Here is a 15947-nt window from a genome sequence, read left to right as displayed (position 1 = left end):
ACCTTACACGCAGATTGTAGATAACTATCTTTAGAGGTTTTCGTTTTAATTTCATTGCTACAGTGATGAGTGCTACAATAATCAGACCCTGGACAGCAGGCAATCTATTTCTACAAGTTTAGATCTAAAGATGATGTAATAATGATATGATCAGCAATCTCTAGTCTTGAGTAGTTCTGAGGATTCAAATATCTACAAGTAGTTAGAGCAAATTCTTGCTAGTAGTCTTTTGTAGTATGACTGCAATGCTAGCATGTACTTAGACTCTCTTCTATTGTTTGACTCTGTATTCGTAGTAGTTCTAGGTCTCCCAGTCTTCCCCATTATTCCAAGCTTCAAAGGTACCGTAACAGTTCTAGACGAAATTTCGTATAAATAAACTCATATTTAATACCATAATTTAGCTCGATCATATAAATACTTTATTGTCGTTTTTTCAACGTCTTTTCATTTTAATCGTTTCAGTAAAATCCAAAACATCACTGCTTCAATAACTCTGCCAAAAAAAACCCGAAAGAAACTGCGATCCACTGAGCTCTGCTCTGCAAATGTTCACACCCATTGTAGCCTTAAAGTTTACTTTGTGACCGGATGAATCATCCATCCACACCAAAATTGGAACGCTTTTAGTATAGCATTTTAAGTAGCAGTAAAGTGATGCCCGCACCCAGCATACTCCAGGTGACGCCACTCAGCTTGGACGAACCCTAGGGAAGAAGAAAAAAACAAGACAACAAAAAGCGAAACAGCGTAACGTAAACATGTAACATGATAAAAGCTATTCGAAATAGAAACACCAAAGCATGGACGTCACCACGACGTGCGGGCGTTAATTTCTTAATACCATACCGAGTGACTTGTGGACACGGATGACGAACCCATCCCGTTGGGGAACTTGTAGATCGTCGTTTGCGCGTAACCGTTTTTGTTCTGTTGCGTGTCTTGCGAGACTATTTCCGGATTGCCGAAGGGAAACTGTGGTCTGCACGGGGCAGAGGAGGTAAAACAAAAGGTTACATTAAGTCCATTGTTTCGGGGTTTTGAGTTTTGCGCCCAGTCGATCGCTTCACACCACTTACGGGGGGAAATTCGGGAACCCTTGGGGTTGCTGTGGACTTCTCGCGATCCTCACCAAACTACCCCGGTTGATTTCACTCGGTTGACGATCATCGATAGCTACGGAATGAACGCATACGGAGCGTGGACAAACGTGCGACAACACTGTTAAATAGCTCTACAAACAAAATCACCACTCCAGCAAAACTAAACCAAACAAACCTGCGGCACTGGTCAAAGCGATCACCGCCAAGACGCTCACGAGCACCAGCGAACACTGTACCGAAAATGAAGCCATCCTATCGCGACAAACTCGGAAGAGAAACTGAGCACAGGTTTATGCGAAACACACGATCATTCCCCTTCCCTTGTGGGGGAGAAAAAACATGTACATGACGATGACGATAGGTCCATGCTCCAATGGACCACCGTTTAGCACTTCTGTGTTGGTGAGCTTTGGTGGCCATGTTGTAGTGCGGAGCGTCAGACACATTTTTGGAGCTCGCACTTGCGACTGACTCACGCCAAACTGCGTCGTTATCTTAATTTGCCTCGTGCGTTAACGTTGACCTACGCACCTCCCCCCCCCGGGGGTTTCTGTAGTAATTCGTACACCTCCATTCAAGATTTTAGCGTTTTGTTCTTGTGATGCCAGGGTCCATGTTCGCCGACCGGAACATAAACAAAACACCAACACAGATCTAGCGAGTAGTGGGGTGTATGTGTGTGTGTGTGTGTGTGTGTGTGTGTGTGTGTGTGTGAGAGAGAGAGAGAGAGAGAGAGTGTGTGTGAGTGTGTGTGAGTGTGCGTTTCCGACACATACAACATTGGAGATCGCGGTTGATCTTGTGCCTCTTCAGGTAGAGCAGGTGTGATGCAACACAACCACAAGCGAATGGGGCAGACAAAACCAAACAAAAAAGACCCAAACTATGGCAAAGAACGAACGATCAAAATAAAACCGCGTAAACTGGTTTCGGTCCAGCGGTCACGCACTGTAGCAACGAGGTGCGTTTGGTTATGGACAAAATTGTAACAGTTTAATGATTAGATAACATAGGACCGAAGCGGTCGCAGTGAAGTTGTAGCAAAGAATCAACACCTTATGTCCCATTTTGGCCATGAGTAAGCAAATGAGTCAAGCACCAATTTGAGTTTTGAGTAAATACAAGCTCAGCTTTACTTGTAAGAACTAGGAACAAAAAACAACAAGCGGTTAAAACGCATGTATGTCTTGAAATGTGTAGAAATGGCATGATATGACGAAGACATCACGTCATTGGGCGATGGATGAAAACTGCTCCAGCTTGCATTTAAATCTAAATTTTAATCTAGAATTAATCAAGAAGTATAGAACGACTAGAAAGACGTAACCATTACGCCTACGTAAACACTTTGGAACTGGTTCAACAATTAGATCATCAAATAGAACACAATAATCACTTGTTGGAATGATGTAAATCGTTAGACGCATCTTGCATCGTGAATAGTGCCAGGCTTCGGTATGGCTCCTAGTTGCAAAATTTCATCGTTTTTTTGCATTTTCATGGCTGTAATGCAACCGTGAGGCCAAGGTTTTGTAATGAGTTAGGCGATAGCTACGGTCGCCATATGATGAGCGTACAGCTGTACCTCAAGTACCGTCGCGGTAGGTCAGTTTTTACTGACATGAGCCGAGGTGGAATAACACTTTTGTTCGAAGCGGACTTTTCAACACTTGATCGTCCAGGCGATCATAGAAACCTTTAGGAGGTTTCCCTTACTGGAAACGTTGGAGTTTAGAAGCCTTACCTTGGGTAGGGGGACATAACTAAACTCTTGAAATAAGTTGGAAGGCGAAGTATTAGGAAGCGTAACGTCCTATCTTGGCAGTCCGAACGAATCTGACTTGCCACGGTCGGAATTGGTTTTATTTATACTCAATAAGTTTCGTACATTTGGTTTTGGAATGTGTTTTTGTCCTAATTAAAGGTTATTGATATGAGGTGCAATTTATACATTGTGTCGGAAGTGAGGTGTCTATCAATTTGTGCCTATGCTGCACTTTTAGTGTTTTTACAAAGGTTCTGGAAAGTTTCAACTGTTTTAGCCAAAGAACGAGTGCGTTCGTTGCTCTTTGCCTACACTGCGCTTTTAGCAATAAGTTGCTATGCGTCTGCTTTGCTGCAGTAACGCTTGAATTGCTTATGCTGCGCGATTCGGTTGTTTTCGATAAAATGTGTCTCAATGGTTTTTTTCTATGAACGGTATGGTCTAGGTATGTTGCTATGGAGTGGATTGATTTGCTGATGCAATATAATGACTGTGTTGCAATAATGTGATTTGACTTTACGGAGTGTGTTACAATGTGTCTATAGCTGATAGTGTGTATTATAATAAGTTCTGTATAGCAGATATGCTACAGTTTAATCAAAAACACGGCCTATAATTTGGTCGAATTTTAAACCTATAATTTTCTTATCGCAAACTGCGTTACTTGACTGAATTTCTAGAATTGATATTTCCAATATCCATTAGAGAACATTAGACAGGTACACATCCCGTACCTAGAATCTCTTTAGAGGAAGCAAGTACTAATACTAAAGTTCAGTTTTAGGCAATTGACCATCTATTTTGTATGCTCTGTCCCAATTCTGATCCGTATCCTTTTCCTTTTACCCTTGCCCGTAGTCACCAATTTCTATCTAGAATTCGTATATATCCTGATCCCGGACTCTGTCACGGTTCATGTCTAGTTTTCTCAGAATATGTTACAGAATGTGCATCACACGTTAATACACGATGCTGCTCATCAAATCTCGTGTCCATTATTAGTCTCTTTTTTCCTGTTATTCCAATCCCAGTCCCAGTCAAGTCTTCATTTTATCCTGTGCTTTTCGTTGAATTACGCTAATACAAATAATACACCCCGTTTTCTTTCTAGTGCTACAAATTGATTTTATTTTTAGATCCAGATGTGCCAGATCGATATAAATCGAAACACAAATTGATAACACAATTGTAGCTGCCCAATCCATTCGCGTCTGAGTTATGCTAGAAATAGACACTTGCCCCAAATGATATCTACCAACGATGGAATCGAGATTGAAACACATCTTAATACGATTATACATCGCATGGAAATGGACCTTTGCCAGCGGATGTTTTAGAAGTCGCCTGGAGATTGCTGGCCTCTTTGTATGAACCAACCGCACTCACAAACACACACACATACGTGCTAGCCCATAACCTATCCCAACTGCGCAAACAGAACATATTAAATGCTCCCACCATAATGATAACGCTTTTATCGTCCAGCACAACGGGACACGGGACACAGGGTCTGTCCTCTTAACCCAAAAAACAAACAAGCACTGGCCACTTTCTCGCCACACGAATGTAATGTAATTAAGAAACTGGACACTACACAGCACGGGTATGAACATAAAAACTGCGCCAACTTTCCCAAGCCCTTTCCCAGCAGTCGCACACACGTACACGTACGGAGCCCGCGGGAAAGCACGTAAGCATAATTGTGATAATTGAAAAGAGTGCGGTTTTCTGAAACCCCACACACCACTTAGACCGGTAAGGACGGCGACTCTCTTTCCGACTGCAGCGACGGATGACGTTTTGTGCTAATTTTCTAATGTCTCCGCACAGTGCTGCGTCCTGTGTCGAGCCACTGCCACGTAGGATCGGAATGCGCTGGTTTCAATTTGTCAAGCCCGGGGAAGTGGGTTCATTTTTGTCCAAATTAAACACAAATTCAATTTTTGCACACAAATGTGCTTGAGACACCGAGAGCCGGAGACACTGCGGATGGACATTCGAAGTATGAAATGTTGCCGATCCTTAATTGACAGATCATTTAATGTTTTTGGAACACACCGAGTAGCGTGAGGACAATGCAAAAAATCGCTTCATCGTGTTCGGGGTTTAGTGTCCGTTTTGGTGAACTTTTTAAAACGAAAATATCTGCAATTGCCCAACATGTTCCAAGCTTTTATATCTTCTGCTTCGGTGAATTATGTTCCAGGTTATTTTCCCTTTTTTCCGATCGAAGAAGCCATTACAAGGTTCTAATGTTGAATGTAAGCCTTAGTTAAGCTCTTCTCACATTCACACCTGCCAACTACCAGATGGGACGCTACCCCTTCCCTTGAAGGTGAATCCCTGTAGAGTACTCAAGTGAAGCCCTAAACCAGATTGCAGCAGTACTGAATTTATAATCACATTTCCCTCAACTTTACACGCGCCAAATACACGGGACCATTGCCTTCCCTGTTCCCTTGTGTTCCCAGCGAAAACTTCCCCATGGAACCACTGGCTTCACGACCGTAAAAAAAATCCCTCACTACACACTACCAACATAAGATAAACCGAAATCCCGGTGCGCTAAAGGTCAGATTCTTACCAGAGCTGGACAAGTTGACTTTGAAACTGTGGTTTGGAAAGGAATGGGAAACCCGTTCCGGAACAATCACCACCACCCTCGAAACACCACACTGCTTGACCAGTGACCAGGACCGTTGCAGTGTCTGTGGTGAAAGTTCTCTTCCCCCTGGGCTGAACCGCGCGACAGCTATATTCCCAAAATTCCATCCCAAACCGGGATGACACGTCTGTCCGCTTCCCGAAAGCAGGATCCGTCCTGTTGCCATGCGAATGGATATTCCTGGTATGATAAATGTTTAATTTTAATTTAAACTCCTTCTGCCCCTTTAGGGAAAACACACTCACACACACACACACACACAAAGATAAGGCCCTGTGAACCAGGAAGTGACCAGGCGGGCCTGCTTTTAATAATTTTGTCAATTGACCGTACCCGTAAATCGAGCGATTAATTATGAAAGTGCACCATTCGGAAGGGAGATGGTTCTTGTTGTTGTTGTTGTTCGTGTTGACCAGCTCACGATTAGATCAGTATGGATCAAAGTATGCCATCAGGATGGCGAATGTCTCCCACCAAGCAGCGTGGTGTAGCATGTTGCAGCCTGGATACACCTGGACCAGGTGCAGCTTAAGGCTTGTTTCTGGAAGCGCGAGTTTTAATGCATGCATAACGTCAATCAGTGGAAAGTTGGGCGTGTAATATCTTATGCTAATTAAGTCTGTCATATTTGATGATGCCAGTGAAGCTTTGCTCCAAGGTGCGATGATTTATTCGGTGTTGATTGTGACGGTAGTTGCTGAGGAAATGTGATATATTTGATGAACGGTACATCAATCTGTTGTGTGTAAATTTCAATTATTTTAAAACCGTTCTTTGATTACAGTAGACAGTCCAAAAACGACTAATATGTCTGAAAATCCACTACGAATAAATTATTGTTCTAAAGACGATATTGCAATCTGCGTAGTATAACAGTATAACAGAGTGCTTAGTGATCATTTCATTGCGCTCATGATCAAGTAAATTCAATATTTATAGGGAATGGTCGACCTGGATCTCAAATTTAGATAGTTTTAAATTAAATGTGCGCAGTACATTTGCATCCACCTATTACAACACTTTTTTCGTGCAGTTTAAGTAAAAAACATGGAAAATTAACATATTTTGTGAAGCGGTACAGAATGTTGTGACAATATGGTTCTACCAACCGCCGCGAGATGTGCTAGTGAAACTTGAAATTACACTACAGAGTAGGAAAAGTATCTCCCGGCCTTAAAGGGATGATTTTCCTATACCCAATATTCTCTCGACCTTCCTGATACATCGATGCATCCCTCCCTCCTTCAAAGTACAAAGTACTGCAAAACTCACCATTACGCTTCTCCTACTGCCGGAAAACCATTAGCCTCCTTCAATGGGCTCAAGATTATCCGGCCAGCACCGCCTGTACCAGACTCTCCCCGAAACTGAACTGCGTCTCCCCTCCTAATGAAAATATATACTTACACATCTACATGGGAAACACCGGTGGGGGGTCCATTCGGCAAATCCAAAACCTACCAAAGAACCGCCCCACACTGAAAACCGTGTGCCAGCCGTACGTACCATGCCAACCATCAATAAATCATAAATTATTATGATTAGGAAATATTTCTCCTCCGGCCGGCCAATGAAATATTGAATTTGTTTATTACCCGTCCGCACTCAACAAATTCCAGCAAACCGTGCACGTGCCACCTGCAGCAACAGCAGCAGCAGCAACAACAACAGCACCCTTCAAATTACGCACAATCACCACCAACGACGAAGCGAATAAAGTACCAACCGTACACAAAAGTTTAATTTTCTACCGACGCTTTTCCCTTCACACCGACACACACCTTTGCGAAGGTCTTTGCAAACCAAAAACACCAAGACAGTAGGAGGGCAGGTTGGGGGACAAATAATTTATTACGCAAAATGCACACCCACCTCACCCCGTGCTTACCGTTTTGCTTAACGCAAATGCAATTTTGGGCCCTTTTTTATTTCATCGCATCACGTAATGGCGCTAAGGGTGTATAATCTTGTAGCCCCGCTCGCCCAGCCCGCTGTGGCCGTGCTTGCGGTCGTAGCTGGAAACGTCATGATGATGCTCCTCCTGTCCCTGCCCGTTCGCGAACTCCCCATGATGCTTATCGTACGAACCGTGCTCCTTGCTGCCCGCCTTCTTGTGTGCACTTTCTCGGTGAGCGTGATCCTCGTGGCCACCCTTCGCGTGCTGTCCGGCCTCATTGGAGTGTTGCTCGTGCGACGACCCGTACTTCTTAAACTGCCCACTGTGATCGCTCGTATCGTAGAAGATGTGCTCCTTCTTGTACTCATCCTTGTGATACACGTTGTGATAGCCCGTCGTTTTCGAACCCTTCTTGCGGTGCTTTTTCTCGTGGTGCTTGCCACCCTTGGTACGCTTTGCCTCCGCGTGATGGTCGTTGTAGTGGGAGGCTTCATCGTGATGCGCATGCTTGCGATCCCCACCGTGCGCGTAGTGTTGCTTGTGATCCTCCTTTCCATACGATCCCTTGCTGCCGTGTTCTAGCCCGTGCTTCTTGTCGTATCCTTTCTCCGACTTGTCACCCTTCTTTGCGTGATGATCCTCATCGTACGCTGAGCCACCTTCCTCTTCGTGGCCGTGCTCTACCACCCGATACGCTGCATGATCATCCTCATCTCCATCCTCGTCACTGCTCTCTAGCAAAGCTTTTCCGTGATGATCATCCCCTTCGTCGTGATGGATGTGCACCGAGGGGAAAGATTTCAGTTCCGGCAGCGTTGGGATCACCGATAACCCATCGAACGGTGTGCCAAGCTCGAGCGAATGTCCTGGTGAACGGCTGAAGTAGAAGTAGCTCGATGCAGCTTCATTCGCTGACCGTTGTACACGTGGAGCAGCACTCACTGAGGCAAGTACTAAACACGCACAAACCAAAGCAACACTTTGGATTTGCATCTTGCTAGGCACAAGTAACACAACAGATCACAACTCACAAATCACAAATCACACGATCACTTCTCTATTCGAGAGTTCAGAACCGACTACGACACAATCGATCGGTGCACCTATTTCTTATACCCTCGTTGAAAACTTCCATCCCCCTAAGCCCCCTTCGCGAGCCTAATCGAAGGCGACGAAAAGCTTACGCCGGCGGTTAATCGTGCGGGCTTTTGACTTCGTCTTCACGCCTCAACGGTTGTTTTCTTCTCGCTGTTACCCCGGGCTGGCTTTCAATCTCCATCTAGCTGAAGTGTGAGATCTCTGCTGATCAAATCAATGAAGGATGACGGATTTTTTCGGCAGGTTTTTGGTTGTTTCGCACATTAACTTTAGTTGACAATAGTTTAATCAGCCATGGGGTATACTGGTGTACAAAAGGCCCTACTATTTACTCAAGGCCCTTTGGTGGTGTGCTTTCTTGGTAGAGGTGTCGGTGTGGAAAATCATTATCAATGGCACTTGGGAAACAAGACTTGGGGGGGGGCTTAGTTTCATTCTGAGACTTTGAGATTGAAGGTTGAGGATTTTTTAGGTTTTTTTTTCTTCTTCAGTATGTGGTGATCGGAAACCAATTTGCATGTGAAGATCACTCCACACACATCGATTAATGAGTTTTCCATGCATGGCGCTTCCGTAAGCGCTTCATTTTTATAGAGGAAGGAAGCTATTAGTAATGACAAAAGGTACTCAATGATATACAACTTTATTTCTTGGTTTATTTCCTGCAAATGTTTGCTGAAATCGCAACGAAGTATAAGAAATGACGTTTAAATGTCCTTCAAAGGCATAAAGAGTTAACATGTCGATATTGTCCCAAGAGCACTTAAAAATAAGTGTAAAGAAGATGAAAAGAATGAAATTGGATATTATGTAGTAGAAAAGACCATCTAATTAGTATTATTAAATTATCAACTAAAAATATTAGCTTTAAAAATAGGTTTATTTGATAGATATGGACTGGAATATGGATCCTTTTAAATAGCCCAACAGTCTTAGCAGTTGCTTCAGCATTGTTCTGTATTGTTCCAGTTCATCTTTAGGTACACTTTAGGTTCTATTTCTCAAGCTTAACTTATTTGTGAACTAATCCAAAACCATATATGTACCCCATAGTCTCTTCTTCTTCTATTTGGAGTAACGTACTACGTGGACATGCCGACGACCTATACAGTGTTTTGGCTCTTATTCAGTATCACGCAGCCGTACAAGTCAAGTCAGTCCTTACTACGGAGGAACCCAGGGCTGAGGCCTGAGGCTTGAATGTATGACGAGCATGTTATTAAATTGATGACTGTACTACGGGACCGCCGGAAGAACCATGGCTATGATTACGGAATATATTGTTGTCGCTGACCCAATCAGTATTGGTTACTGATACAAATCACGTTCAAAAGAACCTACCTTCTTAAGTTCTTGGGTCCAGTTACAATCACTGCATTGATGACTCTTCAAGTTCTGGTTCGATTCGCTCTTTTATTGCTAATTTCTGGGAATTTTGGAAAATTTCTTTAAAATAATGTCTTTTATACCTTTTTATGTTTTAAGGATTTCCTACAAATCCTTAGCTGAGCAGAAACAGTTATTCGAATTTTGTAAGAGTTGTTGAAAATTATCGAAGAAAGAAGTATAGAGGTACTTTTAAGATACTCAAATTGTGATGAAATTAACAAAAACTAAATGCAGTATTAGTCAATATTTATAATTTATTCATAATACTAATTTTTTTAGTAATTCTGGACAAAAACAGTTGAAACGAAACTTATTCTTCGGACAACAAAACACTTACTTGGCCAACTTTCATACATTTTCCCCTGCATCAACTTCCACAAGCAAAAGATTACACCTAGTCTCTCGTACTTTGTAACCTTCACAGAAAAACACACACACTCCTGCTCCCAATGGGTGTCTGCAGCACTCGTATTAAAACATTAAATTCACACAACACTTGACTCAGCAAATAATCGTAATTTGTTGCATACCACCCCCCCGGACCCCCGTGAGCAAAAATACACCCAACCTCCATCATTAGCGATAATACCACCAAACACGTACCCGTCCCGACCGTTCTTTACCCCACTGCACACACACACACACACACACACACACGCCCCATCCCACATGTAGCCAGGATTAACAACAACAAATACATTTTCTCACCTCACCTCAACGAACCCTCGGGCTCAACACAACACTTTCCACCGTTTCCCCGTTTGAAGTCAACCTTTAGCGTTGGCTTAATGCAGTACGCGACAAATTAAGCACTGTAGCGTTCTATTTTTTCGGCAGTGGCCAGATTTGGCGCTCTTGCGGGTGTGCCCTCGCGGTGGTGGGAAGCAAGCAAATGCAGCAACACACTGTACGTGTGTGTGTGTGTGTGTGTGTGTGGGTTTTTATACATGTACTTGCAACATAAAATCTGGTATGTAAGTGGTTTTTGTCGCTTGCTCAAAGGCAAAAGCTCTCTTGCCTCGCTTCTCGGCGCAAGAAATGTTCCACACCAGAATGTGTCGACAGTTTGCAAGGAAGCAGCAGTGCGGTATCGGTAGTATGGGTGTAGTAATGTGTGGTTCAGGACATTGCCACAGACCATTCGGGCCTTTCTCTTGCCCACAGCGGTACCGCCCGAGTGCCGCTCACCACCAGACAACGGTTGTACAATGAAGCTTTAAAGCAGCTGAATGCTCTACTGCATAAACAACCCAACTCGCACACACACTCAGAGCGACAATAAGGACATTGAAGAACGGAAAAGAAAAACAAACGTAATAGGAAATGCATACCAATCCCAGACGGTGTGCTGTTCCGCGGTTTCGCTTCGTAATAGAATTTAATTAGCCACATGGGTGACTTTTACCTTCGAGCGATGCCACAATAACGGGCGACGGGCGGCCACAAACAACACGACGTTCCTCGTTCGTCGTGACGTGCAAGAAAACGGTTCTAACTTTCCTGCCAGGACAATAGTCCGAGTGGAGAGAACTAGGAGAGAAACTGGAAAATAAAGCACATACACACAAACACACACGAGCGTGCCCGCAGCATGGTTGATATTGTTCTCCACTCGATCACTCTTTCGCACGTTGTTCCAGTCCCACGTTGTTGCTGGACCGAAATCTTAATCAGTCTAATTCAAACGAATAGTTTCGGTAGTGTGTTTCGGAACCCAGTCTACCCCGTGTGCTGATGAATATGGATGCCGTCTCCGTGGATGAAGCTCCCTGTTATATCGCTTACCGATCACATGGTCGAAAAGCGAAGGCAAAAAAACACACACACGCCCGCACAGAGCGATGCCATAGCGATATCCCTCCTCATAATCTAATCAACCGGAATACATCTTCGTCAAACGGAGCGTGTCACGTGCATTTTTGTGCTAATGGGTGGAAATGGTGGAACCACTTGGAGATTATTGGGACCAGCGAAAGCTGGTTTCTCCGGCACTGTGAAAACCTATTATTCTGCTGCATGATTTATGCTGCATTTTCACCCAACATTTATGAGCTCTGAAAAGGGAGCAGGAGACAAGAAGGGAGAAGCCAGTGCGGTGGAACTGTTTGTTTCGAAGGAATCATTCATTTATTCTGGCACGTTGTTGGCACACCGGTTTTATGCGCACGAATCCCTTCGGGCGTTCGGGTGGACATTCGGTGAGCCGTAATTTCTGGTAATTTGTGTGTGACACAAGAAGAATTACATCGCCTAGCGACGATGATTTATGGAACGGTGCTGGCGAAATGTTGTCTGAAGGATGTGGCGGTTGTACAACGCCCTTTTTTGTCTTGAGATAAAGTTTTTTGTATATTTATTTTGCAAATGAAAGCTAATTGCTTTGGGAGGATTCATAAAGGTTTTTGTTTTGGTAAACATAACCGAACGGGCTAGAAATATACTTTTAAATAGTTAACTGCTGCTATTGTGTTTGCCAGCAAATTAAGCAGTCAATAGGCATGATGTTTGCTTACGTTTATTTTTATGAATCTATACCTCATCACGTTGATAATAAATTAAAAGCAAGATGAAAGAATGCACTTCATGTTTCTGTACGCGTTCACAAAGAAATTCTACTTCAAAAACTGTGAATTGCACTGTCCAAGGTGTGGATGCATGTCCTATGGTGGCGTCACCTAGTGGAGAATAGCTCAAACATCAAACAGTGCACTATGGTCGATTATTGACGATCGTTGGTCATGCAATTCCATACAAATTTAAAACTTCGTAAGCAATTGAGGATTCATAGCTTGAAATTTTAGCTGAAATGCTAACTGTTCTTATGAATTTTTTGATAATGAATATTTTTTTTTTAATTAAGGCTACGCAATTGAGGATTCATAGTAAGCAATTGAGGATTCATAGCTTGAAATTTTAGCTGAAATGCTAACTGTTCTTATGAATTTTTTGATAATGAATATTTTTTTTTTAATTAAGGCTACGAAACAGTTTGTAATTGTAAATGTACCTTACACATTCGATCATTCTATGTGCCTTCAAAATTGAGGTCCTGGTGATATCTTGACGATTAACTGTTGTTCAATAAATCGAATACAAGGTATTAGCTCATAACACAAAACAAAGCATACAACGGATCTACTCTATTTACCTCCACTTTCGTGGCACTTGGCATGAAAATGGGAACCGAAAAAAATTCACTTCTAAACACCACTAGAAACTGGAAGTATCCATCTTTAAGGTGGACAGTTTGCGGCCCGGTGCCAAGCTAGTGGTTCTCGTACCGCTCACCGAAAACAGTGCCTGGTTGCGTTTTTGCACTTCCTTACCGCTAAGCCTGCAATCAGAAAGAGAACCACCCTCAGTAAGCTTACGCCCGCTCGTCTTCCAGTGCTCTTCGCGCTACTTAACCTCTGTTGCAGCAACTTCCACACTTTGCGCTTCCACACAAACAGGAAGAAAATAAACACACCGCTGATGCAGTTACAAACGTCCGTCGCATACACTAGCCAGTTCTGCGCGTCAGCGAACCAGGTAATGAACTCAAACGTCCATGTTACACCCATCACTACGAACAGTCGGACGTACAGGCCATATCTGCGATAGATGAGCTCAATGAGGGCCTATAATTTGGATTACTTCATGTAGCTCACTCACCTATTTCGTTCGTTCGTATACTTGCTGTGTCGTCCCGACTCTTCTTGAAGAGCGGCCGCTGTAGTGCGCTCTATGCTGTTGATCTTTGCCGCAGTGCTGATGAAGAAGAACAGATTGGCACTCACCAGCAGCACCAACGGAAGGTACAGATACAAAAATGATACAAATTGCTCTCCTAAAATGAAAAACAACGCTTATTCTCTTATGTAATTCAACATTAATAAAGCCCTTCCTTACCCTTAAAAAGACACTGGCCATCTCCGAACCCTGGACGCAGGCTCGTATACATCAGATCGGTATGATCCGCCACCAGTGCGATCGCGAGGAAGATCAACGGACTGCCAAACCCGTAGCAGCAGTACAGTAGAAATTTCCCCTGATCAGTCGTCCGTCGTCGCCTGCCACCGAACGTCCAGAAGATGTCGAACGCCATCAAATTGAGCCAGAAGAAGCTTGACATTACCGAAAAGTAGTACGCGTACCCGATGCCCGTACACCAATCGGGTGAACCATCGAACACGCTGCGCTTGATCAGTATCAGTGCCAGATAGCTAACCATCAGCATTAAGACGTAGCACATCAGCGACTTCCCAGGGATGTTACGTAGGTCCGGTATAAGAGCGTACACGATCAACGTTGCTACGAGAAACGGTATGGAGATGATCATACCTAGAACAGAGAGGGATTATTCATTGTATAGCTTAACGGGAAATAGTTGCCTACTAGCAATACAGTGCTGATCATTTCATATCATGCATCAGCTTCATTTTCCAGCGAACATAAGATCATGTTCTATTTTGAGATTCTGAGGAATAAGGGTTGTGGTCGTTCTAATGGATAATTCTGAATATCGGAAAATATCATGTAATTAAAGATTGCCTTTACTTTAGAACTTTACATAATGATACAAACAAGTTGAAAAACACCAACAAGGACGCAGGCCGACTCCACGCACAACAAACAGAAGATCTCATAAACTACAACCCCAGCATCCCCAACTCACCCAGCGAATGCCACCGGTGCACCTCCAGATGCTCGTCCGTTTCCATTATCCACACGTGCGGCGTCGAATCTTCGGCGGGATTTATGCAGTACGTTCTGCTCGCGTACACTTTCGCCCCATACGCAAAGCTTCCATCCTGCAAAGCATCATAAACATCACATAACACATTACCGCACTATCGCTTCCTCTTCCGCCACGCTTTCGGCACCCATACATTAATAAGTTCACCTTCGTGGCCCGCGATCTGTAGCGAGTAGCCGGGCATGCTGCTCCAGGCCGGTGGCGTCGCATAGATCAGCCAGTACTCGCTGCTCTCCCGTAGATCAACCTCCTCCAGCAAGTCCACGTCGCTCCAGCTCGCTCGGTTTAGGCTGGTTCGATTTAAGGGCAGGGCCGATTGTTCACATTCCGTTCGATTAATGTGATAGCAACACACGTACACACACTTGCGCACGGCACACACGCAGCTGTAGCGATGGTTGTGGTCCGAGCGTTGGGTGTAGTTCTCGGACGGATAAACATTCCCGGCGAATCGAATAGAACCTTGGGGATCTGGGACACCCTCCGTTAGATCGATCCGTTCTGCAGCGGGACAATCGAAAGGATCCAAATGGTCACCGTGGATGACTTCAATTGAAATGATTGCACAGTAAATGATCAAGATCATTTCAGCATAGAACCGACTGTAGAGCTGCATCACACACACTTTTTACAACGCACTTCTTCACCATCCACCGACTTGTGTGGACCACGTTCCGATTAGCACTGCAATGGTTGTATCTGCCACCTGTAAAACCAACCGGAGATCGTGACCAATCGCTTCAGCACATCTCCAACTGGGGGAAAATCTTGCGGCTAACAATCGCCACCGCGTGTGGGAGCACAGAGAACGGATTTCGGCACCAAGAGCACACAGAAAGAAGCATCGAGCTTTGTTTATACACAAATCCGAAAAGGTCCTATTCCAGACAGACACCACCACCACCACCACCCCTGGAGAAATTACTTAACACCTTAGCAGCCGAGCAGATTTGGAGCAAAACAGTGATACTACTCTCGCTCTCTTTAGCCCGGCTGGTAGGTAGTTCTATTTTGAGTACATCGCCTTGCTCTCGCCCCCATCGACATCCTAGAAATCCGTAGGGGCGATAAACATACTTACGATTGTGTACAGAGAGTTATCGAATGTCCGTTTGTGAAGAAAGCAAGGTAGAAGAAAACGAGCAACAACAACCAAAAATCCACACACTGGCTAATCACTTTCTCCCAAACACTGCGAGGAGAAGATGTTTCAGAAAGTGGGAATTGAATGGTACATACACACACAGTAGTATTGTTCTCAACTTGCTCGACCACACAGAATTTGAAGCACA

General features: G+C 44.0%; 3 protein-coding genes across 5 annotated transcripts; all 3 read right to left on the bottom strand.

The window, feature by feature from the left end:
* Positions 1-399: 399 nt before the first annotated feature.
* On the bottom strand, positions 400-1397 carry LOC121601457. The gene is made up of 4 exons (XM_041930281.1): positions 1279-1397; positions 1080-1176; positions 850-982; positions 400-707 (listed from the first exon to the last, which is right to left on the bottom strand). Exons 1-4 carry the CDS (start codon positions 1352-1354, stop codon positions 627-629), a joined length of 387 nt encoding a protein of 128 aa, XP_041786215.1. The 5' UTR covers positions 1355-1397; the 3' UTR covers positions 400-626.
* Positions 1398-7374: 5977 nt separating this feature from the next.
* On the bottom strand, positions 7375-8495 carry LOC121601463 (histidine-rich glycoprotein-like). Its single transcript, XM_041930289.1, has one exon. It carries the CDS (start codon positions 8421-8423, stop codon positions 7485-7487), a length of 939 nt encoding a protein of 312 aa, XP_041786223.1. The 5' UTR covers positions 8424-8495; the 3' UTR covers positions 7375-7484.
* Positions 8496-12315: 3820 nt separating this feature from the next.
* Positions 12316-15947, bottom strand: LOC121601456 (G-protein coupled receptor Mth2-like). Of its 3 annotated transcripts, none has more exons than XR_006006105.1 (7): positions 14789-15530; positions 14575-14710; positions 13809-14240; positions 13572-13746; positions 13326-13511; positions 13066-13251; positions 12319-12988 (listed from the first exon to the last, which is right to left on the bottom strand). XR_006006105.1 is itself a non-coding variant. In XM_041930279.1 (7 exons), exons 2-7 carry the CDS (start codon positions 15269-15271, stop codon positions 13128-13130), a joined length of 1536 nt encoding a protein of 511 aa, XP_041786213.1. In that variant the 5' UTR covers positions 15272-15361; positions 15737-15947; the 3' UTR covers positions 12319-13127. The 3 variants fall into 3 exon arrangements, 2 of the variants coding, with proteins under 2 accessions (XP_041786214.1, XP_041786213.1); XM_041930279.1 differs by adding an exon at positions 15737-15947 and having other exon boundaries at positions 12319-13251; positions 14789-15361; XM_041930280.1 differs by having other exon boundaries at positions 12316-13251; positions 14803-14966.

This window comes from Anopheles merus, unplaced genomic scaffold (genome assembly GCF_017562075.2).
Source record: "Anopheles merus strain MAF unplaced genomic scaffold, AmerM5.1 LNR4000096, whole genome shotgun sequence".
Classification (NCBI taxonomy): Eukaryota; Metazoa; Arthropoda; class Insecta; order Diptera; family Culicidae; genus Anopheles; species Anopheles merus.
This window is presented reverse-complemented; position numbering and strand designations above follow the sequence as displayed.

Coding starts and splice junctions, on each gene's coding strand:
- LOC121601456 (XM_041930279.1), bottom strand. CDS start 15,271: ATGCAGCTCTACAGTCGGTTCTATGCTGAAATGATCTTGATCATTTAC. Junction 14,241..14,574: donor GCACCGGTGGCATTCGCTGG/GTGAGTTGGGGA, acceptor TCTCTGTTCTAG/GTATGATCATCTCCATACCG. Junction 13,252..13,325: donor TGGAAGTTGCTGCAACAGAG/GTTAAGTAGCGC, acceptor TTCTGATTGCAG/GCTTAGCGGTAAGGAAGTGC.
- LOC121601463 (XM_041930289.1), bottom strand. CDS start 8,423: ATGCAAATCCAAAGTGTTGCTTTGGTTTGTGCGTGTTTAGTACTTGCC.
- LOC121601457 (XM_041930281.1), bottom strand. CDS start 1,354: ATGGCTTCATTTTCGGTACAGTGTTCGCTGGTGCTCGTGAGCGTCTTG. Junction 1,177..1,278: donor CGCTTTGACCAGTGCCGCAG/GTTTGTTTGGTT, acceptor TTCATTCCGTAG/CTATCGATGATCGTCAACCG. Junction 983..1,079: donor GGGTTCCCGAATTTCCCCCC/GTAAGTGGTGTG, acceptor TGCCCCGTGCAG/ACCACAGTTTCCCTTCGGCA.